The sequence below is a fragment of the Biomphalaria glabrata genome, chromosome 8, assembly GCF_947242115.1.
Source record: "Biomphalaria glabrata chromosome 8, xgBioGlab47.1, whole genome shotgun sequence".
In the NCBI taxonomy this organism is placed as follows: domain Eukaryota; kingdom Metazoa; phylum Mollusca; class Gastropoda; family Planorbidae; genus Biomphalaria; species Biomphalaria glabrata.
This window is the reverse complement of record NC_074718.1, coordinates 19,761,054-19,788,330: the sequence shown is the minus strand read 5'-3', so window position 1 is coordinate 19,788,330 and position 27,277 is coordinate 19,761,054. Positions and strand designations below refer to the sequence as shown.

Below are 27,277 nucleotides of genomic sequence, written 5' to 3'. Positions count from 1 at the left end.
GGACTTCTCACAATAGATGATGAAATCCGAGTTTGTTTGTCGAATTTGGAGCCTCGATTAGATCGCATTTGCTCTAAAAAAAACAGGCACATCCTTCACACTGAATGTAATACTTAAAAACAGGTAAAATCTTTTTTTCTTTTTATTATAAAAACAACTGTTGCTCTTCGTGGTGTGCCGCGAAATTTTTGTTGTTTTTTACTGTGCCGGCAGACAAAAAAGTTTGAGAAACACTGATCTAGAGATAGATCTTTTAAATTTTTAAAGATTTAATAACACCTAAATCTAGAAACTCTTTAATCTCATAGTGAGACTATTTTTTGCACACAAATAATAATAATAATAATCTTTATTGTCCGTATGGAAATTAGTCTTACAATTTGTGCATTACACCAAACAAAAAACATTATAACTATAAAAAACCAAAGTGTACATTCACACCAGACTCACTCATAATTTACATGTGACAAAGTTTATACCAGATTGTTCTTATTTAATGATTTGATTGCCAGGGGAACAAAAGAGTGTTTGTGTCTGTTTGTCTTTGCTACCAGTGTCTTGTATCTCTTTTGTGATGGTAAAATCACAAAATCCTGACACAAAGGGTGATTCTTTATTTCGAGGATCTTGTTAGCGTTTTTATAGATGTTTGGCTCAAACAACTGCCCAAATGGGGTTTGTTTTTTGCCAATGATTTTGCCAGCAGCATTTAGGATTCTGTAAAGTTTATTTTTATTTTTAATGCTCAGATTGCCATACCAGGCAGTGATATTGAAACTTAAAATATTGCAGATGTGAGCGTGATAAAACATAGCCAAGGCCTTTTCGCTAACATTAAACGAGGACAGTTTTCTTAGTAATCGTAATCTTTGCTGCCCTTTTTTGCTGATATAATCAGTATTTGCAGTAAAATTTAGTTTATTGTCTAAGATAGTACCGTATGGAATTTGTATTAGATTTAGATCTAGATTTTTTCCAATACTAAAAGGTTTAGGTTCTTTTTTTTTATGAGTAGATTCTAGATCTAGAGATAGATCTTTTAAATTTTTGATTTAATAACACCTAAATCTAGAAACTCTTTAATCTCATAGTGAGACTATTTTTGTGCATTCAAAACTTTCCTTTTCTTTTTTTTTTCCTTGATCTGTTTGCTGGATTTTTTTCATTTTGTATCTTTTTTTTATACATCTAGATTTAGATGAGATTGTAATAGAAATTCATTGGGTTGCTTGTATTTGTATTGTTGCTCAATTTTGAATTCAAATTAGACTTTATATCTGCTGAAACATTTTGACAAGAAATGATATTGAAAAATGTTAAAAAACTTCTTGAAGCAAAATAAAATTTATGGAATTTGCACTTAAGTCTAGATTAGCAGGTAGTAGATCTACATTTAATAAATGTCTATATTATTCTAGATCTAACACTCCAATTCCCTAGATCTAGATCTACTTCTTGTCAACAACATGCTACTGCCATGTAGGCCTATGCTAGCTTGTAAGATAATATGTCAGACAATGAAGTCTTAAAATGTTGTAGGCTATTATAGCTGAATATCATTGGCTTTTAAGCATTGCTCATATGATTGTTCTTGCTGAAATAAAAAGGTTTCTCACAGTTGCCTGTGGATGCGTTAATGCATTTTTAGTGGCCCTAGAGTTCAGGAAGCACAAGACATAGATTATAGAGACTATCTTAAGGGATGCATTAACTGTGTTTGACCTCAGTGACTTTAGTAAATGTATTGAAATTAAATTGAATTAATACATTTATGAAGTGTTTATCATCACAGTGATTCCAAGTTATAGAATAAATGTTTTGTATTTATTTGAAAAAGGTTTGTTTGAGTTTATACTTAAAAGTAGAGATGGGAAAGGAACCGAACTCGAACCTCACTTATGACCGAACCGAACCCGAACTTAGAAAACTGCTTGGTACGAACCGAACGAACCCTCCTTTTCTTAACCGAACTAATTTTGCAATTTGTACATCCCTTTTTTTTATTTTTGGTTTAAAAATTTTTTTTAAAATACTTAAATATTTTATTTAAATTCTAATGATTCCATTATACTTTGAAAACTTGGGAGGGGGGGGGTATTTTGAAAACTTTAAAAAGAAAAAAAAGCGGCGCGCTGGGGTTCCCATGGGTTTTTCCGTATGTACCGACTCCTCCCTGGCCTTGAATTTTCGCGGGCTGTTTGCAATATTGGTTTTGAGTTGAATAGGCGCCCTCTAGTTAGATTTAGATTTAGACTCTAGTTCCTAGTAAGTAGAAAGTCAACATTAAAATATTGTCACTTTTATTTCAGATGGCTGTTATTTGAGAGTAGAATAGTTTTTGCAGATTAGAGAGTGTAGATATGAATCTACAATAAGTTCATTTGTGTTCTAGTTAAAATAAATTTTAATTATCTTCTATTAAGTGATTTATTTTTACAAAATTGTGAAGTATTCCATATTGGAATATTATCAGTGGCGTAGCAAGGGTGAGGGAGGAGGGGGAGAAATGGAAAATCTCCCCGGGCCCCCCCAAATGAGTGTTTTTTACAATATTCAATATTACGCAAAATGCAGGGGCCCCCAAAGAGGTCCGAGCCCCCACATGATGAAAAATTCCTAGCAATGCCCCTGAATATTTTGTTTTGCATTATTGATCATCAGTATTTTTAATGCAGCGTTTCTCAAACTTTGGGTCCTCCCCCGTGGGTGGGGATGGCGAGTACCTTGAATTAGGGGATGGGGAGACGCAACTTCCTGACAAAAAGGGGTGTCATAGAGTGTGTGTGTTGTCTGGTGGCAATAAGAAGAGGTTAAGCGACTGATTTGTGTTTATGCATTGAGCATGATGAAATTAGCGTAATGCAAATGTGAAACGGCAGACAATCTTGAGACATGAAAGAGTAAAGACGTTCTTTTGTGGTGACCTAGATTTCGTTTAAATATCAGTATATTTCATTAATATTACATCTCTATCAAAAGTTAAATATGTGAATATTGTAATAACTGTTAGGCTATATTGAGTTGTTCACATAATAACTTTATTTTTAAAGTTTATTAAGTTTATATGTTATTATAAGGCTTGTCTTCGAGTCCGAAGATTAGTTAGGAATGCAGTTTTACCCATGGCTGTGCAGTCCCAGATGCGACCTACATATTTTGCCACATCCAGGGCAAGCATAACCACTGTCCGCAGGTGGTCCATTTAGTTTTTCTTTTCGTGTCTGCGTTTGTCCTCGGCAGCGGATTTTCTTTTGGTCTCAATTGTGTATCCCGCGGCCTTCTGGAGTGAACTCCAACTAACTCGTTCTGAGGCCGCATGTAACCAGGGTGCTCTCTTCTACGTCAGCTAAGCAAAGTTGACACCTAAGCTGGTCTTTGAAGCATTTCCGTGGGGCGCCTCTGTTATGGCGGCCACCTTTTAGCTCACAAAAAAAAAATAAGACTGTCTTTGGCATACGTTCGTCTCCCATGCGGGATACAAGCCCTGCCCAGCGTAACTGACGGACCATAAGAATTCCCTCTATACTATCCTTACCGGTAAAAATATAAAACGCCTTTATTGGTTTAATTGTACTAGCTGTTTGTAAGCGACAAACCAACTACCAACTAACAAGGAGAGAGGGCGTCGAAAAAAAAGTTGTATTTTCAGTTTAACTTATCTGAATATTAGTATAATTACATGTTTAAAAATTAAAATATATTAAGTAGGAGATGTCATTTTATCTTCTAATAAGACCTTGTCAACTGTAGACTGCTTTTTGCGAGGCGCGTAAGCACAATATGGGTCAAAACGTTTTGAAGAAAACATTTTAAAACATCTCCGCTATTGAGATTCTTCTGCATTTTTTGTCTCAGAATAGTCGAATTTCTTCCGTATATTGCAATTTATTATAGTGACACTTATGTGTGAAATAAAAAATCCTCGATAGAGATGTCTTTACACGAAGAATATTTGTTTTTTTATTATGATGAATGGTGTGTTATGAAAGAAAGCACATCGATATTAGCCTTTTAAAAAAAATATCTCTTCTTACTAAGAGAAAAAGCTTAGAAATCACTTAGCGCCGAGTCATGCCCAGAATTAAACCACTTGCCAACTTGAGCGAAAACCTGCTGCATCTTCAATTCTATTTCCATTAAGAAATTTTTACAACGCTTAAAATGTATGTAGGCAACATTATTTTGGAAAAAGTATTGTCCATAGGCCTATTATATGTTGCAAAGTATTTGTTTTATGTAAAAATTAAACTTAAAGTGTTTTATCTGATAAATTGTATTAAACCTTATAACTTAATTTAGCTATTACATAATTTCATAACATCGAGCCGAACCTGAACTTTAGACCTGACCGAACCGAACCCGAACTATACTCATCATCGAACTGAACTCGAACTTAAATCTGACCGAACCGAACCCGAACTTTAGAAGTTGGGTTCGATTCCCATCTCTACTTTAAAGTATTATCTCTGGCATCAGGATATTGTTTGAGAGATCTGAAATTGTTTGAGGAGAGCACTATACGATATTTAAACAATTCAAACTTAACTTTTTTTAAAAGATGCAATCACATATTCTGATCAACACAAACCCATCATGACAAGATATATATGTGTATATGTGTGTGTGTTTGTTTGTTTGTGTGTGTTTGTTTGTGAGTATATATTCATGTTTTTCCAAAAGTAGGTGGACAGATAATAACATTTATTTTAGTTACAGGGAGTTTATAAATTTGTTTAATTTGTTTTGTAGAATTTAATCTTAGACTTTTGGTTCCCAGTCATTTCATCTTTAGTCAATACATCCCCTGATCATTTCATCCTCTAATCCATCAAATCATCATCATCATCATCATTCCTTTGAGTTCCTCATGGAACATAGGGCCTCGACATAAACACGCCACTCTCCACGGTCTCTTGCTAGCTTTTTGATGGTGTCCCAGCTCTTCCCGGTCTTCTCTGCTTCTTCAAGTACACTGCGTCGCCATGTTCTTTTTGGTCTTCCTCTGCGTCTTGTTCCCTGGGGGTTCCACTCTATGGCCTGCCTAGCTCTGTTGCTGGTATCTTTTCTAAGGGTGTGACCAATCCATCTCCACTTCCTCTCTAAGATCTGCACTTCTATATTTTTCTGTCCACTCATCTCCCACAGTTTGGTGTTTTCTACTTTGTCATACCAGTGTATTTTTAGGATATTTCTCAGGCATCTGTTGATGAAGGTCTGTATTTTTTTTGTTGTGGCTTCAGTTGTTCTCCATGTTTCAGAACCATACAGTAGGACAGCCTTGACATTAGAATTAAAGATTCTTAGTTTAGTCTTGTTTGAGATGTAAGGAGATTTCCAGGTTGGTTTTAGCTGTGTAAATGTCTGACGTGCTAGATTTATACGGCGTTTAATGTCTTCATCTGTTCCACCTGATATACTGACTACACTCCCAAGGTATATAAAATTTTCTACTTGGTCTATTGTCTGAGAATCCAATACTATGTCTCCACTTTGTTTATTGTTTACTTTAAGTACTTTAGTTTTTTGGTGGTTTATTTTGAGGCCTACTCTTTTTCCTACTTCGCTTAAAGCTGTGACCTTTTCTTGCATATCCTGTAGTCTGTGTGATAATAGGGCTATGTCATCAGCGAATTCCAGATCTTCCAGCTTTTGTGTGAGAGTCCATTGGATTCCTTTCCCTGCGTTAGAGTAGGCTTCTTTTGTGACCCAATCCAGTACTAGAAGGAACAGGAGTGGTGAAAGAAGACATCCCTGTTTGACTCCTGTTGTGACTGGAAATTCCTCTGACAGCTTGCCACAGTGGGTTACTTGGCAGGTGAAACCATCATAAAGGTTCTTGATTATGGTTATTATTTTATTGGGGATCCCATAATGTCTCATTACTGTCCAGATAGATTCTCTGTCGACACTATCAAAAGCTTTTTCAAAGTCAACAAAAGTTGCATAGAGAGGAGATTGCCATTCGACACATTGTTCTACAATTATCCTGAGTGTAGCTATTTGGTCAGCACAAGATCTCCCTTTTCTGAATCCGGCCTGTTCTTCCCTTAGGTGTTCATCACATGCTCCCTTTATTCTGTTTAGTAGGATTCTGCTAAAAATCTTGCTTGGTACTGACAGCAAAGTGATGCCTCGCCATTTCTCACATTGTGATAGATCTCCACTCTTTGGTATTTTAATTAGCAAGCCCTTTTTCCACTCACCCGGAGGTGTTTCTGTTAACCAAATTTTGTTGAATAGTTTGTGCATTTGGTCAACTATTTCACTTCCTCCTTCTTTTAGGACTTCGGGTGGTATGTTGTCAATTCCAGCTGCTTTACCTGTCTTCATTTGTTTGAGTGCATTCCTTATTTCTTCTTTTGTTATTTCTTCCATGTTTATGTCTAGTGTTGGTCCTGCATTTAGATCTGGTGGATTTCGTGATTTAGGTCTATTGAGCACTTCTTGAAAATATTCTTTCCATCTTTCAAGTTGTTCATTTATTGAAGAAAGTAGTTTTCCGTATTTGTTTCGGACTGGAACATTGCAATTAGCCTTTTTGGTACTGAGAAGTTTGGTGATTTTGTATAGTTGTTTTATATCTCCTTTACCTGCTGCTTCTTCTGCCTGTTCTGCCAGATTATTGTAAAATGATCGTTTGTCTTGTCTAAGCATTTTGGTGACTTTCCATCAAATAATAATTGTAAAAAGTAGAACTTAACAATATTTCATTTATAACTGACTTTGAAACTATACATATTTTAAATATTTTCATTGACTTTAAAAATATATATTTTTATATATGTATTTGCAGTAACAGTCAATAATAACTAACATTTAGTTTTGTAGCCAACAGCTTAAGCCTTTATTAATTACTATTAAAATATGTTTCTGCACATTTATAACAGATTGATGGTAGCAAAAATAGAAAAATCCACAGTATCTTTCTTGAAAGATTTCCAGTGTTTAATGCTCACTTTAGTCGTTCTGGTAGTGAGATAATAATGGGATCCAAATATAAAAGATTTTATATCTATGACATGGAAGGCAACAGTGGCATTACTTTTAGACCTGAAGTAAAAGGTAAACTGGTCAAAATTTTGTTTATATTTTTAGGAACTAAAAAGTGAAATTTAGCACTTAATAATAACCTAATAGATTGCATTATTTCTGTGGCAGGTTTAGAGGTTTCAGCAATGTCTAAATTTGTTGTCTCACCAGATGGAAGATTCATTGCATTTTTAGGCAACTTTGGTTTCATTCATTTATTTTCACAAACAGTAAGTCAAACTGAAATCAAAGAATTTCAGATTTATGTATATATTTACAAGAATTACACACTGGTTACGCCCCTTGATTTGTTCCCAAGCTTTATATTGTTTATTATGGCTGGAAGATCTCCTATTTTTATTTTTGAACTTGCAATAGTGAGGCCATATTTTACTGATCCCCTGACATTCTTTCCATATCTCTCTGGAATCCCCATTTTGGATAGTTTTGCACCCTGCATGTCATAATTTCTATGAAATAAACTTTTGATATGGAATGACCCACTTTTTTCTTTTCCCCCCTCCCCAGGGAATTCTAAAAGCACTTCCTACCCACAATAAAATAGTTATTTACTATACTCAAGTATACTCTTACTACACACAAACATTTTCCCACTTCTCAGACTTTTTAATTACAATGACTACATCTCATTACAATGACTACATCTCATTACAATGACTACATCTCATTACAATGACTACATCTCATTACAATGACTACCCCCTAACTGTTTTTTAGCATCCTCCAGTTGATAGACCCCTCAACACACATTTCACTTTTGAATTCTAGATCTAGATATAACACTTTTGGTTACTTTTACCTTTTTTTTTCTTTTCGCATCCTTTAATCATAAGGCTAGCAATGTACGGTATTAGACTCCACAAACATTTCTTTAGGCCGTCAGTCTTAGGCATAGAGGAAAACATTTTAAGAAGGATCCATTTGAATGCCCCATTCCAGTTCCCCCACATTACATCTGAATAAAAGGCAGTATCAATTTTTTTTAAAATTTGTAATCCTTTATTTGACCCCTTTTTAATTTAGAGAAATGACAGTGGTACAGATTGTCATTCCTCTCTCTCTACAAAAAACAGCAAAGAAATAAAACTAGATCTATTTTTTTGATGCTAGTAGTTTTGATCTTTGATTTAGGCCTCTCAATAAAAGGAAGCAGAAATGACGTAAGGCTAATTAAAAACTAGTCGACTTTTTCTATTTATGCTTTACGTAAAGAATGCTGCTTTTTGGGGGGGAAATTTCATGTCAATCCCTTTGCTAATTTACTGTGTGCCTGCCCTGTTCTTTTTTCAGAGTAAAGAGTTGATTGACTCACTCAAAATGAATGAATCTGTTAAAAGTGTTAGTTTCTCTCAAGATGGCAAGTTTATGTATTCATTTGGAGGTTAGTTTTATCTTTTCTATTGTGTATATCTTTAACCTATTTTAAACCTGCCTTTGAGCATCTTGACTTCTCAAAATAGCCTAGCTCAGGCATGTCAAACTCATTAGGGTGTATGGACCACACAATAAACTAACTATGACTTGAAGGGCCGCTGCCGAAAAATCAGTTGGAAAACATAGCCTATTAATTTTATGTAAATTAGAAACAATACAATAGGATACAAAACTTAATGGAATACCTGTACCTTAGCTAAATTTATAGACTATAGGAGATTACTTTGATTACGCAATAATTTTCGCTATCCTGATGCTTGACATTTTTTTTGGGATACAAGTTTATTAGTATTGGGTTGAAGTTAGTCTGCCACTGACACTTTCATCACTGATGACAAATTTTGATCAGATAATCTCGAACAGTGAAGTGTTTTTGTAGCCTACCTTTCATTATGGAAAAGAACTGCTCACAGAGATAAGTGCTCCCAAACATAACAAGAATTCTTGCTGCATTGAAAATGAGCAAATTTAAAATTAGCATCAGTCTCTCTTATTTTTGCAAGCGGCTTTGCATCAACACCATTTCTAACCCCATTCATGGTTGGTGCGCCATCCGCTGCTAGACTAGCTAGCTTTACCAAAGGTAAATTGTACTGCAGTATCACCTGTAATTTCTGAATAACATCCTTGCTTGTTGTGGTGTTATGCATAGAACAGAGCTCAAGTAGTTCCTCTTGTATCTCTTAATTTCTGTCACAGGCCTTTATGAATATAGCCAACTGTGCTACCCCTATTACATCGATTGACTTATTAAGAGTCAATGAAAAGAATTCAAAATCAGCAATTTTTTTTTTTAATTGCTCACGCAAGCTGACTGACATGTCATTTATTCTGCCACAGTATTCTAGTTACTCTATTTCTTTGAATGCTTTCACCTTTTCTACACAAATTACTTCCGCAGCTTTAACGACACACTCCTTCATAAAATCATCTTCACTAAATGATTTGCTATGGCTTGCAATTAATTTTGACAAAATGTAGTTGGCTTTCACTGCAGACTCACTCTCGTTGTTCAGTTTAACAAGTACTGTTTGTTGCCTATTTTTCAATTCAAGTAGCTTGCCATCCATCATTTTCCAGGTGTAAGCATCATACACTTTTTTGTGATTAGCAGAATTTTCATTTGATATTGTACTCTTTGGGCACACTAATGCATGATTTGCATATTAGGCAGTGACTCTTATGTGCAAAAAATAATTTAACTCCCATCTTTCTTGAAACGATCTATTTTCGTCCTTAGTTTTTCTTTTAGTTTCTGATTCTTCTTCATTCTGGTGTGAATTGTCTTGTGACCACAGACAGTTATGAATATAGGGAGCTTAGTAGTCTACGAAATAAAATAGAATGGCTCATTGATAATTTTTCTGTAAGTCTAACACATTTATGGCGATTAATAACAATTAATAATAATTAAAAGTTAAAAAATCAACACTAAACTTAAAAGATAATTCGAAGTTGCCAAATCTAATTCATTTTAAAATAGATTTTTGAATAATTATTGGTTTCCGAAAATCTGATCATTAAAGAAGTTCAACGAAGTTGATTGTTACGTTTTAGTGGGTTTTTTTTAGTAAATATTTTACCTGAAAGTAAATGTTGACTGTTAAGCGCTTAATAATTTATCATTATTTTGATAATTCTTTAGGTGGCCAAGCGGGCCGCATGCAAAGTGGTCGCAAACACTGAGTTTGACATGCTTGGCCTAGCTCAACTAAGAAGAGACCTAAAGTATAAGTTACTTTTTTCTTTCTTTGATTTATCAAAGATCTACAATTTATAACCAGCTCCTAATACACAGTCAAACTAATTTATTTTCTAAGTCAGTTGTTGACCATAAATATAAAATACCTCTCCTCCTCTCCGCCCCTTTTTTTTTAAAGGAGAAAAATATCATAATTCATCTACTTGCTCAATTTCCAAAAACAGCACATCTATCAGACTTCATTGATTTTGGGCAAGGTTGCCTCTGTTACACTGACCACCTTTCATATCACAAAGGATACTTGCCCTGTCCAGTGCAGCTGTCAAACTATAAGTATAATAAGCTGTTCTTCTATACTGTCCATACCAGCATTCGCAAGGACATCACTATTTGTGGTGTGCTCTTGCCATCGTATGTTCATAATGATACACAGACATCTTTGATGAAAGCCTTCAAGAAGTCTTAGTTGGTTTCTGTATAATACCCATGTCTCAGATCCACGTAGAAAGGATAGAGAAAACCACTGCATGGTAGGCACTTTTTTTTTTGGCAGGCCAAGCGATTTATTCTGCCACTCTCTCTCTTTGAGGCATCCAAAGCCAGATGGTTATCAATGTCCCTTAAAAGTGATGTCCATTAACAGTCCAGACCTGCCTACCGTTACGCAAAATGCGTATTTGTTACAGAAAAGGTGGGGGAACACATTTTGTCCAGATCTATATGTTGATTGGTTCTTAATAGCAATTAGATTTAGTCTAGAAATGAAGAACGCGAGAGTGAGGGAGTGGCGGAAAGAATCCCTGATTCCCGTATTCATTTGTATAGAAAAAAATATCGAATTGCTATCGATTCAAAACACATTGAGTGACATTGTAAATATCTAGTCTAGATCTAGATAACTTGTTATACAGGAATAGATCTAGCTGCTAGATAGAGTCTAGCTAGTCATTATGTTATGTTTCTGACTAGATCAAGATCGATAACATCTACTACCATCTTGTCTAGATCTAGACTAGATTCTTATTCTTAGTATAAAATAGATCAAGGATGAAAGTAGGCCTACGAAAGTTTGGTGTAAACCTACGTTTGTATCGGATCCACTGCATCGGTAACACTTTTGAGCCCAGATCTAGAGTAGATTATATTCATTATATAGACATAGTTCCAGATCTAGTCTAGATATCATCTCTTTTGATCTAGATTTAGATTGTAGATCTAATCATGACATCTAATATTATATATATATATATATGACAAAATAGTGGATCGCATAAGTGTTACACATTCTGGTGCCAAAATACGCATTTTGACCATCAACGTTACACATTTGAATTTTTTTTGTAGGCAGTTCTGACAGTCATCTTTGGGGCAAAGTGGATTTCATTGGGTGACTTCTGAAACATGACTTCTGTTTTTCCGATGTTTTTTTTGTTGTCAAGCCAAAAGAAGTGGCAGCATGTGAACATTCATTGACCACGAGCTGGAGCTTGTCAAGTTGGGATTTACATGTTTAGCTTGGGAATGATATAATGAACTGGGTCACCCACCTCGGCATGTTAATACATTGATAAATAACTAATATCATATAGTACATGTTTAACTAACTAAATAAATAAATCTGACATTTAATAATGAAATATGAGTGGTTGGTGAATGCTACCTTACAAATGTGACTGGCAATTCATATAATAATAACCATGAATAAATAACACACCTGACGCTCACACGTAATCCTGACTACACGGCCTACAAACTTTAAAAACTACACAAGCTGAAATGTGGATGTGCTATAATCAAGGCCTGGATTAACCTGCCTAAAACCTGGCTCAATCTTGGTCCAGAGTATGACTTGATATGTGCATACCAGACCATGGAAGTTAGCTTCCATTTGCCTGCCTGAACAAACTTCTGTCTCTGAAAGAGCCAAGCAGATGTACATTTTTTTACTTCCCTATTACTGATTGAATGTGTCCCAAGATACAAGAGTCAGTGACAAGACTGAAGACCAAGCAGATCGGGGAAATTTCCACATATTCTTTGTCTGTTACACAGCCATGCAGGTGACTTGATCCATTGAGGAACATTTGTGAATAGTGACATGTTTGTTTGGGGCTTTCTTCCGTGCCACCAGTGTAATGGATTAAGTCCCTTTTCCCTTTTATATTATTCGAAATATTTATATAAGTTAATTAATTTGATATTAAGCAGAGATCATTTTCATTGTTCTTATAACAAGAGTAAAATATCTTTTATTTTGTTTTGCTCATTCATTTCTTAAATACGTTTATTAAAATAAATGAAAATGATTTAATTAATTGTGTGTTAATGTAGGAATAGAAATAATATAAGCTTTGATTTCAAACAAAAATTCTTTATAATATGTTATTGTTGTTTTTGTATCAATATTATTAAGGAGAGAGCATTATCTTAGAAATAGATTCAAAATACAGTTTAATTAAATTATATTTTCACAAATATCCATGTTTGATTGGCCAATCAAAGAACAGTAATTTCATGCCTGTGAACTTGTACTACATTAAAATTGACCACAATCTGAATACTTTTATATATTTTTAGTCTGAGTGTAATGATCTTGTCAATGGAACTGAAATAATTTGTTTATAGTAGTATTAGTAGTAGTTCAACATTAATTACAACCTAAATACAAATTTACTTACTCTTTAAATACTTATCACATTCTTAGGTGCTGGGGAAGTTTATATATGGGACATGGATGTCAGAGAATGTATCCATCATTTTACAGATGAAGGTTGTCTTGGTGGTACATGTGTATCTGTCTCTCCTGACAACAATTATGTTATTTGTGGGTGAGTTGGCTTCTTTCATAAATATTTTTATTACTAAGTCAATATGGTAGTACATCTACTAATGTTGTCAATATGATAATACAACTAAAGTCTACAGTGCTGTAGTTCTCCCGTCTCTCTTATATGCATCAGAGTCCTGGACCTTATAGTCTCGCCACATAAAAAAGTTAAACTCCTTCCACCTACACTGTCTAGGGAGTATCCATAAGGTGCGTTGGTCTGACCACATACCTGACACAGAAATCTTAAAGCTGTCCAGCATATTCCCAAACGACTCCTGTATGGGGAGTTGTGTGTAGGAATGCACTCTCAGGGAGGTTAATACAAGTGCTACAAAGACACTCTCAAGAGCTTTTTCATGGAGTGTGATATCGACATTCACGGCCGGGAAGCACTAGCTCTCGATCGCTCCTCATGGTGTGAAGCAGTGAGTCTCGAGATTTGAAGCAAAAAGAGTGGCTGGGGTGAAAGAGCGCCTAACACAAAAAACTGAAAGAAGAAGCAGGCCTGTCTGACCATACCTACCCATGCCACATATGCAGCCGGCTTTTTAAAGCGAGGATTGGACTTACTAGTCATCTTTGAGTTCATAGGATAAGAGAAATGTGTTCATCTTCGATCACAAAGGAGGAGCTATATACATCTATATGGATGCACCAGATTGTAGATCCGGCTATAGCCATATTCAGCTCTTGATGAATATCACTACAGGATAGTTGGTCAGATCATAAAAGGTACACTTTAGTAACTGCAATTTTATTAATAAGTATAAAGAGGATGTGTTTCTATTAATGTCCGTTTTGGAATGTATTAACAATTATATTTAATTTCAAATATATGAATATGCACCTAACCTTTTTTATTACAAAGACAAATAGAAATGAAACTACATTTTAAATGTGCATTACAAAATGGCTTGCACATTTTAAATACTTTTTTGTTCTGACCTTTAGTGGGTTTAATTAACATGTTATATTCCTTAACTATGTCACGTTACCAGTTCTAGTATATCTCCAGAGGTCACATCTTATGAGGGAACTGAGTTTGTTTACATGGAAAAAAATCTTAATTAAGGGGCTGGACTTAAGCCACACCTCTACACTGGTAATTGGGTAATGAGTATCCTTACTTGGAGATAAATCTCAATTAGAAGGCTGGACTCCAATCCACACCACTAAATGGATACTGAGTTTGCTTACTTGGAGACAGATCTCATTTAGGAGCCTGGACTATAAAACACACACCTAAACGAGTGACCTCTTGCTACACAATCCACAGGCTTATTAGTGTATGTCAAAGACCAGTAGTACAATTTTTTAAAAGTAAAAGTTCCTCTTTCAGACTTTACAATCTATAGGGCAGATAGGTCACCTGTTTCTTAGCCAACGGTTAATGAACAGGGTGTCATGTGGTTAGCACAATGACCAACTGCATTTACTTTCCCCATCTAAAGTCAGGTACCCATTTGAGTTGGGTGGACTCAGTGGCAGCCTAAAAATCCTGAAATTTAAAATCTTAGTCTTCACTGAGATTTGAACCCAGAGTCCCAGGTATTCTATTTAAAAGTTTGCAAAATTTTCAGTATATAGCTATTTACTAGACATATAGGTGCAGTATCCAGCGCTGGCCTGATATTTTACAATCAGAAAGTGCTATCTGGTGCACCCCTAACTTACACTCATGTTGTCAATGATATATCTACTAATGTTGTGAATAAAATACATATACATAATTAATATAAAAGTGAAGTATTTAATTTTTTGTCTTCTGTAAGTGAGAGAATTAGTGATGAGTCAGTCAGCCAGAGATTTGGTTTTTACATATATATAGATTGCTAGTTGGCATCATATTTGTTTAAGTCAGGGCTGGATTTAAGTATGTGGAGACCCCAGGCAGAAATTTTGTGGAGTCCCCTTCACTTTTTTAAAGCTTTAAAACAAATCCTCTTTTAAACACTTACCAATAAACTTACTAATATCTAATCCATATTTTAGAACAAATAGAGTACTGTAAATTTTATCTAATTTAGCTACTTAAAAAATAGTTACAATTACTTATTATGCAATTTTTGTAAAGAATAAAGTATTAGAGGCTCCCTTAAGGGGGAAAGCTGCTATTAGGTTTGTGCAAAATGTCTGTTTGTCACACTCAGATCTTGAAAACTAGAAGAGAAATGAAAATTTTTTTTTAATTTATAAAATTAATTATGCAAATACACCCATTCTAAAACAATTACATAAATGTAAGGGAGGTAATGTTACAATATGTTAACAAAGAAAGACAATATTTTGTGTATTTTCAGTATCACTAAGTCAAATATATTTATAAAATATACAAGAAATGTTCACAACAAATAATAGTTAAAGGTGTTTTTTCTGGTCAACTAGCTGTTAAAACAAAAAGAAAACATTTATGTTTGTTTATAATGCTAAGAATGCACTTTGTATGTAAATATCACGCACATTTTTTAAAATGGACTTTTTATGCAGCGACTTTCATGCAGTAGTGCAGGGGTGGGCAAATTACGGCCCGCAGGCCACATGCGGCCCGCCGAGTTGTTTTATGCGGCCCGCCGACACCTACAGAAATCAGGTGTGCCCACAGTATATAGATATAAAAATGCAAATATTAAAAAAAAAATATCTATATAAATTATTGAAACTGTCTCATTATAAAAAGTTTTAAGTAAATGAAGAATATGCTTATTGGCTATACATCAATTTCAATACACTCAACTCAAGACACAATGTCTGAGAGTTGGGTAGGCTTGAAACAAGATAGCAAGAGTAACAACTGATGGAGCGCGATCTTTGACTGAGAACCATAAACTTGAAACAGGAAAGTTTGCACAAAGCTGCATATAATTTGAATACTAATTGAACATGCAGAGCATAACTAATAGATGTTACTAGAGCTAGGGGAGTTAACCACTGACAGTTCTGATGTATGAAAAAATTAGCCAATGCATACGTTAGCTTAGCATGGATAAGGCAAAAGAAGAAGAAAATAAAATCTCAAGGATGAAATTGTTTTGCTACTTGAAGGACACTGACTGTGACTTTGTTACCAATATCTCTAATGAAGAGTGGACAACAAAATTTCATGTTTCATATAAACACTATTGCAATTGATTGTGTACATATGAAATGTAAAACATGTTAAATCTTTTCAAACAAGGCTTTTACATTTCTACAGGCAACCAAAAAAAGATATTTTTTTTTTGTCATTTTTCTTGGCTGAAAGGTGAAATTATCTTTAGTGAAATGATTAAAAGTACAACACTTATTAAGAGAAGCTCATTCAGCTCCAGAGGACATAACTCAAAGCAAAGAGAAGTTCATGTCAGAACTACCACGTGAGCCTTATGGGTGCCAGAAGCTGTATTTCTACACTTAAAAAAACGTTGCTGCTGTTCACACTATTTGGGTACACATTCATCTGTTCTTCTTCTTCGTTCTCATTTTACATGTTGATTGGTTCAAATCAGTAATCCTATATGTGAGATGAACTGCGTAGTGGTTTCCAGATCAGGCAGTTCTCCGAATAGTCTTCTTGTTAGGTTCCTTGAAGGACATTGACTGGGACCTTGTTACTAATATTTCTAATGAAGAGTTGAAGAAAAACTTCATGTTTATCACCCAAAGCTTTGCAATAGGTTGCTTGCACATGAAATGTATGTGCATCTTAAATCTTTTCAAACAAAGCCATTCCATAATAGAAATGATTAAAAGTACAACACTTATTAAGAGAAGCCCATTCAGCTCCAGAGGACATAACTCAAAAGCAAAGATAAGTTTCAGTCAGAACTACCACGGGAGCCTTATGGGTGCCAGAAGCTGTATTTCCACACTTAAAAAAACTTTGCTGCTGTTCACACTATTTGGGTACACATACATCAGTTCCTCTTCTTCGTTCTCATTTTACATGTTGAATGGTTCAAATCAGTAATCCTATATCTGAGATGAACCGCGTGGTGGTTTCCAGATCAGGCAGTTCTCCGAATAGTCTTTGTAGAGTCTTGTTCGGGTCTCTTGATTTAGTATGCACCATTGAAGGACATGGTCAACATTCTCTGGTGATACTCCATATAGGCAGGCTTCGCTCGTCCAGACATTTAACTTCCGGAACATAAATTGTTTCATTCAGTGGGAAAGAATTTTTTGTGGAAACTAAACAAGTATAATCACTGGACAATGTTGACTGACTGTAATTTGACAGCAGTCACACACAGGGGTAACAACTAGTAAGATAGTTTCACGGTTAAGAAACATTATGCACGAGTGTAAGAAGTAAAATACTGCACATTAAGTACAACTGTATATTTGTGGGGATATTGTGATATAAAAAGACAATAGCAATAAAAAAAAAATCGTAATACAGTGCATATATGAATTAAAAGACATTCTACACAGCAAGCTTATCTTTCTAAGATTATATATATATATATATTGTTACGTACTTCTGAATCTTCTGGCTAAATGTATTAGTAGGCACACAAATAAAAACACTGCAAAGAACTTGACGACTCAACTTTCAGTTTCATATAACTTTAATGACTATTAACTCTAACAATTCGTCACTGTAACATGTAGCGTAGAAGACTGTACAATATCTGTCAGTTTACAGTTAGCTATACTTCGTTGCAATTCATCTCTTCACTTCGTTGCAATTCATCTCTTCTCAACTTGCATTGAGCCGTATTCCACAGAACAGACCAACGACACACTTCCCAGTGTCGCTCCAGGTCTCCCAAAGCTGAACCAAGTCGTACTAAAGTCTACCGAATCAGAGCCGCACACGTCTTACATCGACTGTATCGACTGTAACGGCTCAAATTCACTGTAGTTCGCTGTATAGACTTTAACGACAGTAGTCCACTCCAGTTAACTCTACCCTAGTTAACTTGCATAGAGTCGTACACATTTCTCTTCCACTAGAGCCGCACACGTCTTACATCGTCTGTATCGACTGTAACGGCTCACTCACGACTGATTTTCACATTAACTCTCTGGCTTATATAGAGTCCCTAATCGCTCCTCCAAAGTTGCACAAACACTGCTAGTATCATCTGGAACAACACGGGAGGAAATGTCACATTCTGTCTTTATTTATACATGTAGATTCCAGAGAACACTCGCTGCAGTGTCATCAAGTCGGGGTCACACTAGTGACCTCTATCTGTCACTGTTCATTAGTAACTGTCCTCCTACTTAGATCTGTTTGTCCCCTGGAACAACACGTGAGGACACGTCACATCCTGTCTTTGTTTGTACATGTAGATTCCAGAGAACACTAGCTGCTGAGTCATCTCGCCGTGGTTATACGCTGACCTCTACCTATTACTGTTCATTTGTAACAATATATATATATATATGCGGCCCTCGATACAAAAATGTTGCCCACCCCTGCAGTAGTGTAACAAGCAGTTGCAAAAGTTTCCTCAAATTTTTTTAAATAATCAGATTTTATTAATTTTTTGTTTAGTGCCCACATCAGGATAAAAGATGCTTATTTTTGTGCATTTTGTTTGCCAGTAGGTCTGTCTGTCACGTTTAGATAACAAAAACAAGAACTCTTAAAGCTTTTGTAAATCTGATTTAACCTTTAATGTTCCTTCCGAAACATTTCAAAAGTTTTAAGTATCTATAATAGATTGTCTGGATGTTTTTGTGAAAAAAAAATCAGTGACAACCAATGTTTGTTTGCTCTTCTAACTTATATTACATTTAATTTCCATGCTTAAACATTGCAAAAACACAAATAATATGTTGTACCGTTTTTTTTTAATGTAAATAGCATATAAATGCTAAATGAAAATCTCTATACTGACTTATATTTCATTAACTATAAAGTTGTTCCGGATATTCATTTTATAAAAAATAAATTATGTCAAATGATTGTTTGAAATCACATATTTGACTAATGTTATACTTATATTCTTTGACAATATGTCACTATAGCTTATTTATCGATATCAAATTGTTCTGTATTTTCAACTTAAAACAAATTTATGTGAAATGACTTTATTTTTTCAAAAATACTGACAATAGGTTGTTCAGAATTTTAAAATAAGAAAGTAGTTTACTAGAATCGATTGTTGAAAATAACTTTTTAGACAGTTAATTTTCTTGCCGAAACATAACAAAAGTTGTAAAGAATGTTCCGGATTTTCTTTTGAAAAAGAAATCAACCTACATTAATTTTCTTACAAATCATCGCCAAAAATGTTCAGAATTTTATATGAAAAATCTACTAATGCCAAATAACTGTTTAAAATCCCTCTTCTAATAAATAAAACAGATAATCTTCTTCTCATTTACGAAAATTGGTTGTTCCGGATTTTTTATGAAATATATTTTAACTCTATTTATGTAAAATCGCACTTCTCTCTTACACTACATTTAATTTTCTAGCGAAGTCGTTAAAAAATCTAATTATCGTTAATATTATGTTCTGATTTTTAAGGGAAACAACTTCCTAACACCAAATTATGGTTTGAAAATCTCTCCACAAGGCTATGGTACATCTAATTTTCATATGAGACCATCCCATAAATTTAATTAACGGTACTTGATTTATCTGGAATTCTTAATTTCTTTCACTATATATATATATATATATAAACATACGGAACAATCTAATATAGAAACTTAAAACTATTGCGGTGTTTCGAAATGGAAATTAAATTTTAATCAGATTTTAAATAGTTTCTAGCCTTTTTTTTTTCAATATTAACATGACGGACAGACAGACTGACAGACTAAAAGCACAAAAAAAATTGCGTCTTTAATCCTTATATATACACTAGACATATATTACCCACGGGTCTTAATTTGTGTATCACTGTCGATATAGTCACTAAGAGTGTTTTGGAAACAATTAAACGAAATAATAATGGTATAAGAAAGCGAATGCCTGAATTTAAAAAATAGTATGAAAGGAGCTATCAAAAAAGCTAATCGACCAAAATCCATTTTTTTAATAAAAACATTTGCTTGTAGGTCTAAATATATCTATATCTAGAGTCTAGATACTATTATAATAGATGTAGACCTACTATTATAAGAGTGAATTCAGTGGCTCAAGAAGCTTATTAATTATTGCATGTTAGTATATTTAATATCCCCCATATAGAGCCTCATGTTGCCTGTCCAATCATAGTGTGTTTACATAGCGATGTGTATGACACATGAATGGAACTATTAAAATGCATGTCAACATGGAAGCTATAGCAAACGAATGTATCAAAAATGCTTCAGAAACACAAAATTTGAAGGTTAATTTGAAAAAAAAAAAAGAAATGAATGGACTTTATTTTGTATGTTAATGTGTTAAAGTATAAAGTAGACATTTCCTCTTTGAATTAGATCTAGTAATAGAGTTAGATCTAAACTGTCTAGGGTCTAGACTTAGATGTCAGTTTCGATAGATGAATGGGATTATAAAGTATGTCAGTACTTCTAAATTTGCAGATATAAGTAACAAATTTATATTTATTAATTTATTTTGAAAGGCAAATTTGAAGCTTAATTTTATTAAATAATGAAATGAATAGACAATATTTTTAATTTTCATGTGTCAAAGTAAAAAACTATATGTGCAAAGTGTAGTTTTAAAAATTAGATCTAGATCCTTTCGATAGATGAATGGGATTATAAAGTATGTCAGTACTTCTAAATTTGCAGATATAAGTAACAAATTTATATTTATTAATTTATTTTGAAAGGCAAATTTGAAGCTTAATTTTATTAAATAATGAAATGAATAGACAATATTTTTAATTTTCATGTGTCAAAGTAAAAAAACTATATGTGCAAAGTGTAGTTTTAAAAATTAGATCTAGATCCTTTCAATCTTCTCTCATATAAACAGGATCCATATCCATAAAATATCCATAGATCCATAAAATAGGAATACTTTCATAGAGTTGGGCAAATTTTTTTTTTTTTTTGAGGGTCTTAAGTTAGTTTTAGGGCTACTATACATATATCACGGTTCCAGCTAGTACCCAAGGAATATTTATGTCAAGTTTTATCAAGATTGGTCAAACAGTTTTGATTTCTATTGGTAAAATAAATACATACATACTTTCTTCTTTTTAGTGTGTGTGTATATATATATATATATATATATATATATGTTTATATATATGTACATACATATCAAGTCTAACTAGGCCATTGTGGCGTAATGGTTTTCCTTTGACGTAATATGTAGTTAATTCTTTAAATGAAATGCTAAAATAACTCGGTGCACCAATGTTTATGAACCCTCGAGAGCCTGTTCATATTGATAAAGACATTTTTAGTCCCACTAGGCAGTGTGATGTAGTGGATTTTGTTCCTTTGACGTCATATGGAGTTAATTCTTTAAATGAAATGCTAAAAGAACTCTCGGTGCACCAATGTCTATGAACCCTTGACAACATGCTCGTATTGGTGACATTATTTAGTCTAACTAGGCTGTGTGACGTAGTGATTTTTTTTTCTTTGACGTCATATGGAATAAATTCTTCAAATGAAATGCAGCAGTAAATCTTCTATTTTTCAGATCTAGGAGTGGTATAGTTAATATTTACAACAGAGCATCTGTAATGACTTCAAGACATCCAAAACCTTTGAAACTTATAAAAAATTTAACTACATGTTGCTCTGGTGCCACTTTCAATTCAACTTCAGAGATTTTAGCTCTGAGGTCAAAGGACATTGAAAAAGCTATCAGATTAGTGAGTGAACATTTTCTTTTTGACCACCTAGCTCTAGAACAAATTCTAGAAATTGATTTTTCTTTTTACCACTATCTGTTATTTTTGTATGAATATTTTTAGGTTAATTAAGGAAAAACTATGCACTAGGTTAAGAAAGTCCAAGTTTAGCTCTGTTCATTTACAGAAACTTTTTTCTTTAATAGAAATAGATACTTCACAGCTTCTTTATGGGCCTTTTTAATGTGTTTATAGTTGTTCATAAGTCATATTGAATCCTATTATTATTCTTTTTATATGGACTTAAGCACCAATCACTGTTTTGTTTCAATCACAGTATCTAACATTTTCTTGTCCTAAACATAATGAAATTATTGTTGATGTTTTTCTAGGTTCACTTTCCAACTATGACAGTCTTTCCCAACTTTCCAGATCAGTTTGATAAAGATTTGAGATTGTTACTATGTATGGATTTTTCTCCCTCTAGTGGGTATTTGGCCTTGGGAAATAACAAAGGCCGATGTTTATTGTACAGGTATTAAACTTTATAGATTCTTTTATTTTTTATCATCATTTTATTAATGAACTTGTTATGTTCTAGTCCTAATTATTTTGAACATTTTTGTAAGTTTGTCTTATAGGAATAATTGGCTTTTTTTTTTTAGATGGCACATCAAACTCAGTTTTTGATAAATTGAAATACATCACCACATGATTATCAATGTTAATTCAAAACTCTTAATTGTACGTGTCATTTTAACATTGTAATTTCAATAAATAACATAAGTGATAATGCAAAGCAATTACAGATACATACTATAGCAGTGATTCTCAACCTGTGATTTGCTAGGGGCCGCCTAAGACCATTGATAAATGGATTGTCTTTATCAATTTTTCTATTGCTGTGTGGGTGGGTGGTGGTCGCGGAAGAGTGAGGGGTTGTAAAAAGGGGTCTCCGAGCTTAAAAGGTTGAGAACCACAGTACTATAGCATCCATTTTATTGTAGGAATCTTTTTTAGGATCTTTGATAACTCTACCACTTCTAGATCTTATCATATAAATTACAGACGTTACTTCAAAAGAGAAGAAAATTCATTTCATGTCTCATCCAGTCCTGCATGTTAATTAGTGACATAAACTCGTTAAGTCGATGGTTTTCCTTGCTGATTCCATGCTCTAATGGCACTAGGGAAGAAGGAGCACTTGTACAAATTTTTCCTAGTACATGGAATAAGAAATGTGCCTCTATCTTTGTGTCTTTCTGAGTATTTTATTAGGTTTAGTTTTTGTATTTCTAAATTATGGTTCAGTGTCTTATGTATTACTCCTACTTCATTTTTTTATTCTTCTGTCCTGAAGTGTCTACTAATAGTCTTACTTTAATCAAATGTGAATATTCATGTGTTATAAATAAATCTTGTGGATCTATTTTGCCTCTGTTCTAGTTTCTTTATGTTGTTTTCTTGAATTGATGGGTTCACAACAGAGGATGCATATTCTAATATTGGTTTAACTTAGGTTAAATAGCATTTTAGTTCTATTTTCCTATTTGATTAGTAAAAATTTTTTTTTAATAAACCCTAATGCTTTGTTTGATTTTGTTTAGTAATTTCATCAATATGATGGTTCCATCTGAGTAAAATAAGTAGTTTTTATTTTTGTTACTCTTAATTGGCATTTTTCTGGGTGGCAAGACATGCTCCAGTTTGATTCCCATTCCTGTAATTCTTCTAATTCTCTCTGTAAAAATTCATTATCTTGTGTTGTTTTTTTATTGTTCTAGTTATTATGCAATTGTTTGCTAATAATCTAACTTTTGTTTCTGAACTAATGCAATTAGGTAGGTCATTTACGTAACAGTAGTTGGCCAAACTCTGTATCTTGAGGTACACCTGAGTTTACATTTATTGTTGTTGAGTTAGAGCCATTTATTATTACAGTTTGATCTCCCCCTATCAGGAAATCCTGAATCCATGGGTGTAATGAACCAGTAATGCCAAAATATTATAATTTTTTAAGCAATCTATGGTGTTGAACTTCGTCAAATGCCTTAGAAAAATCTAATAAAATGGCATCTACTTGCTCATTATTATCTAGTCCCTTTGAAAAATCAATTAGTCCTATTTGTTGAGTTTCACATGACCTATATTATCTAAAGTCATTTTGGCATGGAGTAAGGACATTATGTTTATCTAAGTGATTTATGATGTTAGGATATTATGTGTTCTAGTATTTTACATGTCATGCTGGTTAGTGATAATGGTCTGTAGTTTCCTGGATCAGATTTTTCTCCTTTTTTAAAGAGGGGATTGAAGTTAGCTTTTTTTTCAATCTCTCTATACTCTAACCTGATTTCAGATTAAGTGATGCCTGGAAAAGTATTTTGAACACTAGTGCTAGCTCATTGCTTACTTCTTAGAGCCATCTAGCTGGAATACCATCAGGTCCAGATGGTTTATTTGGTTTTAAGCTAGCTTATAGTTTTTGGATCTTTATCCTGTTACATCTATATCTCCTGTTTTTTACTTGGTTTAAATTAAGCAATATATGTCTTTGTATCCTGTGGCTGAGAATGCAATGTTATGTGCTAATAGAATGTTATATTTAGTTTTATCCTTATGTGTTAAATTATCTTCTACTCCTGTTGTTTCTATTTTCTTAGATTTTATCTATAACCATAGTTTGTTATTGTTATCCTAAGACATTACTTTGTCTATGTATTCACTCTGCAGCAGTCTACTAACTTTTTGGGTTATTTGTTTAATTTTAAGGTATTTTTTATGGACTCTTTCTGCCTTAGTTTCTATATATTTCTGCTTTAGTTTCTTTATAAAGAGAATTAGATGAATTACAGAAATGGGAATCAAATTGGAGCATGTCTTTCCACCCAGAAAAATGTCAGTTATTAAGATTAACAAAAAAAACTAAAAAAAATTAATTCCACTTATCTTATTCATGGTAAACCAGTAACACAGACTAAAAATGCAAAATACCTAGTAGAGGTGTTATAATAAATGAAAAACTGTCATGGAATCCCCATATTGATGAAACTATAAAAAAAAAATATCAAATAAAGCATTAGGGTTTATTAGAAGAAAGTTTTATAAATCAAATAAGAAAATAAAACTAAAATGTTATTTAATCTTGGTTAGGCCAATAATAGAATATGCATCCTCTGTTTGGGTCCCCTCAACTCAAGAAAACATTAAGAAACTGGAACAGACACAAAATTGGCCTCCTTCAGTCGTAGAACTAATATGGTTCCTCATGTGGCTGTGGAGCCCTATTTTGGAGAGACATTCCCGTCCACAGATAGCGCAGGTTAAGGTGGCTTTTGCTTTGGTGGTAGAGGAGTTGGCCGTTTTTCAGATTGTACGTTTTTCTTCCTGAGCTGAGTCCCATGTACTTTTACTGTCTATAGCTTTCTTGGTCACTGTCTCTCTCCATCTGGTGCGGTCTAGAGCTATGTCTTCCCAATGGTCAGTATCGATGTTTACTGATTTGAGGTCACATTTTATTACATCTATGTAACGGGGGTGGGGGCGACCAGTTTTTCTTGTGCCAGTTGCGAGTTGTCCATAGAGGATGACTTTCGGGATGCACTTGTCCTCCATCCGGCGAACATGTCCAAGCCAGCGCAAACGGCTGTAAAGATGCTGGGAATATCTCATCGCGCAAGGATCTCAGTATTGCACACTTTTTCTTTCCATGTGACTTTCAAGATCCTACGGAGACATCTCAAATGGAATCAGTTCAGTTTTCTCTCTTGCTTTGCATAGATTCCGCAAGGTTGTTAATGCCGGAAGTTTGACTAGAGTAACACCTCTAGTAAAATCACTAAATTTAGAAAGCCCTCAGGATAGAAGAGTTAAAAGTAAAATAGCAATTATACATAAAACACTGAACCATAATCTTCAAATACAAAAACAAAATAGCAATTATACATAAAACACAACCATAATCTTCAAATACAAAAACAAAATTTAATAAAATACTCAGAAAGACACAAAGATAAAGGCACATTCCTCGTTCCATATGCTAGGACAAATTTGTACAAAAGCTCCTTCTTCCCTAGCGCTATTAGAGCATGGAGTGGTTGCCTGAACTAGCCAGGAAAATCAGTGACTTGGCTGAGTTTAGGTCATTGGTTAACATGCATGACTAAATGCATGACGCGTTGGACTTCATCATCTTCTTTTTTGAAGTAACGTCTGTTTCATATAAGATAAGATATTAATTTTGAATGTATGGTTAAGGTTAATAATTATTATTTTATAAAATATAAGTGTACTCTATATGAATACATGGAGATGCCGTGTTCGAATCCTGGTAAGGACTCTAGGTGGACCACTTTGGGGGCTGATTTTGAGTTTGTGTTTCCACACAAACTGTCTTTGTAACCTTGTTTTTTTTTTTTTTAGATTTGTTTCAGCTCTTATAAACTTACTTACTGCTTGTGTTGTATGTCTTAATTAGGTCTACAAGTTCTTAAGGTGTATTGTGGGATTTTAAAATTATTTTGGGAGTATGATTGTCTTTATCTGTAAGATAGTAATCAGTGATATCCTAATCTGTATGTTTTTTTGTTAAATATGCATAGCTTATCATTTTTGTCTTAATGATAGATGAATGCAGGATGTTTGGTGCACAATAACTGCTTTCTGACATGGTTCTCAGACGACGTACATTTTCTTTTGACATTTTTTTTTAAAAGTTACACATCCTGGTTTTCTCCAGTCATTTATCTGTATTATTTACTAGCTAACAGTTTCATTATGCCATCTGATCATGTCGTCGTATGAATTCTGTATAGTTCTTGACCATCGATTTAAGTTAATGAAATCAGTCGACTAGTTTTCTTATATTTTTTCTATCTGTATGTATGTATGTATGCACTTTCTTAAATATATTATCAGCTATTTCTAAAGACACATAAACAATCATTGTACATTTTCACATGATCTTCTGAATTATGTTCTTTCTTCCTTATGTTTGCATTTACTATTGACATTTAACATTTATATACATAACTTTTGATTCTGGGTGTGCTGCTTCTTAGCTTACAAGTCTACATTTCTCAGAATTCTTTCACTTGGTATACCACATTTAATTCCTTTGCTTAATTTTTCAAAATCAGTCAAATACTGTTCAAACATTTTAATGTGATCCAGTAAATGACTTAAAGCAGTCAAATATAACATTAGATTCATCAGAAAAAGGTTTTTAAACCTTTCAATATAGTCTCTGGCACGTTGACCTAGTTTAGATACTGATCAAGTTTAGAAACAGATCATTCTTTATTTGCTTTGTATCTAAGATTTCATTCATTGCTTTTTGTTTCCCCAGGTTGCAACACTATACAAAGTATTAAACACAAAGACTGCAAATATCTTATTATGTTCATGTTAGAAATATTATAACTGTGAAATAAAATGAATGTAAAAACAACAACTTTGTTTCAGTTTGTCATCTTGTTTTTAACTTGTCAGGGTTGGATTCATGACTCCAATCAAATTGTCATTAATACTTGTAGGTTTTAAGTTTGATTTGAAAAAAGT

At 33.7% G+C, this 27,277-nt stretch overlaps 1 protein-coding gene across 4 annotated transcripts in view; it reads left to right on the top strand.

The window, feature by feature from the left end:
* Window positions 1-27,170, top strand: part of LOC106058389 (U3 small nucleolar RNA-associated protein 18 homolog) — a 41,843-nt gene extending 14,673 nt beyond the window's left edge. For 3 of the 4 annotated variants that reach the window (XM_056039458.1, XM_056039460.1, XM_013215809.2), the window contains exons 7-13: window positions 6,888-7,062; window positions 7,159-7,259; window positions 8,341-8,431; window positions 12,891-13,014; window positions 21,565-21,739; window positions 22,111-22,253; window positions 27,066-27,170. In XM_056039458.1, the coding sequence (XP_055895433.1) occupies window positions 6,888-7,062; window positions 7,159-7,259; window positions 8,341-8,431; window positions 12,891-13,014; window positions 21,565-21,739; window positions 22,111-22,253; window positions 27,066-27,090 (834 nt within the window). In that variant the 3' untranslated portion in view covers window positions 27,091-27,170. Of the gene's footprint in view, window positions 1-6,887; window positions 7,063-7,158; window positions 7,260-8,340; window positions 8,432-10,410; window positions 12,859-12,890; window positions 13,015-21,564; window positions 21,740-22,110; window positions 22,254-27,065 lie in introns of those variants that run through there. The other variant, XM_056039459.1, reaches the window with a different exon arrangement.
* Window positions 27,171-27,277: the final 107 nt, after the last annotated feature.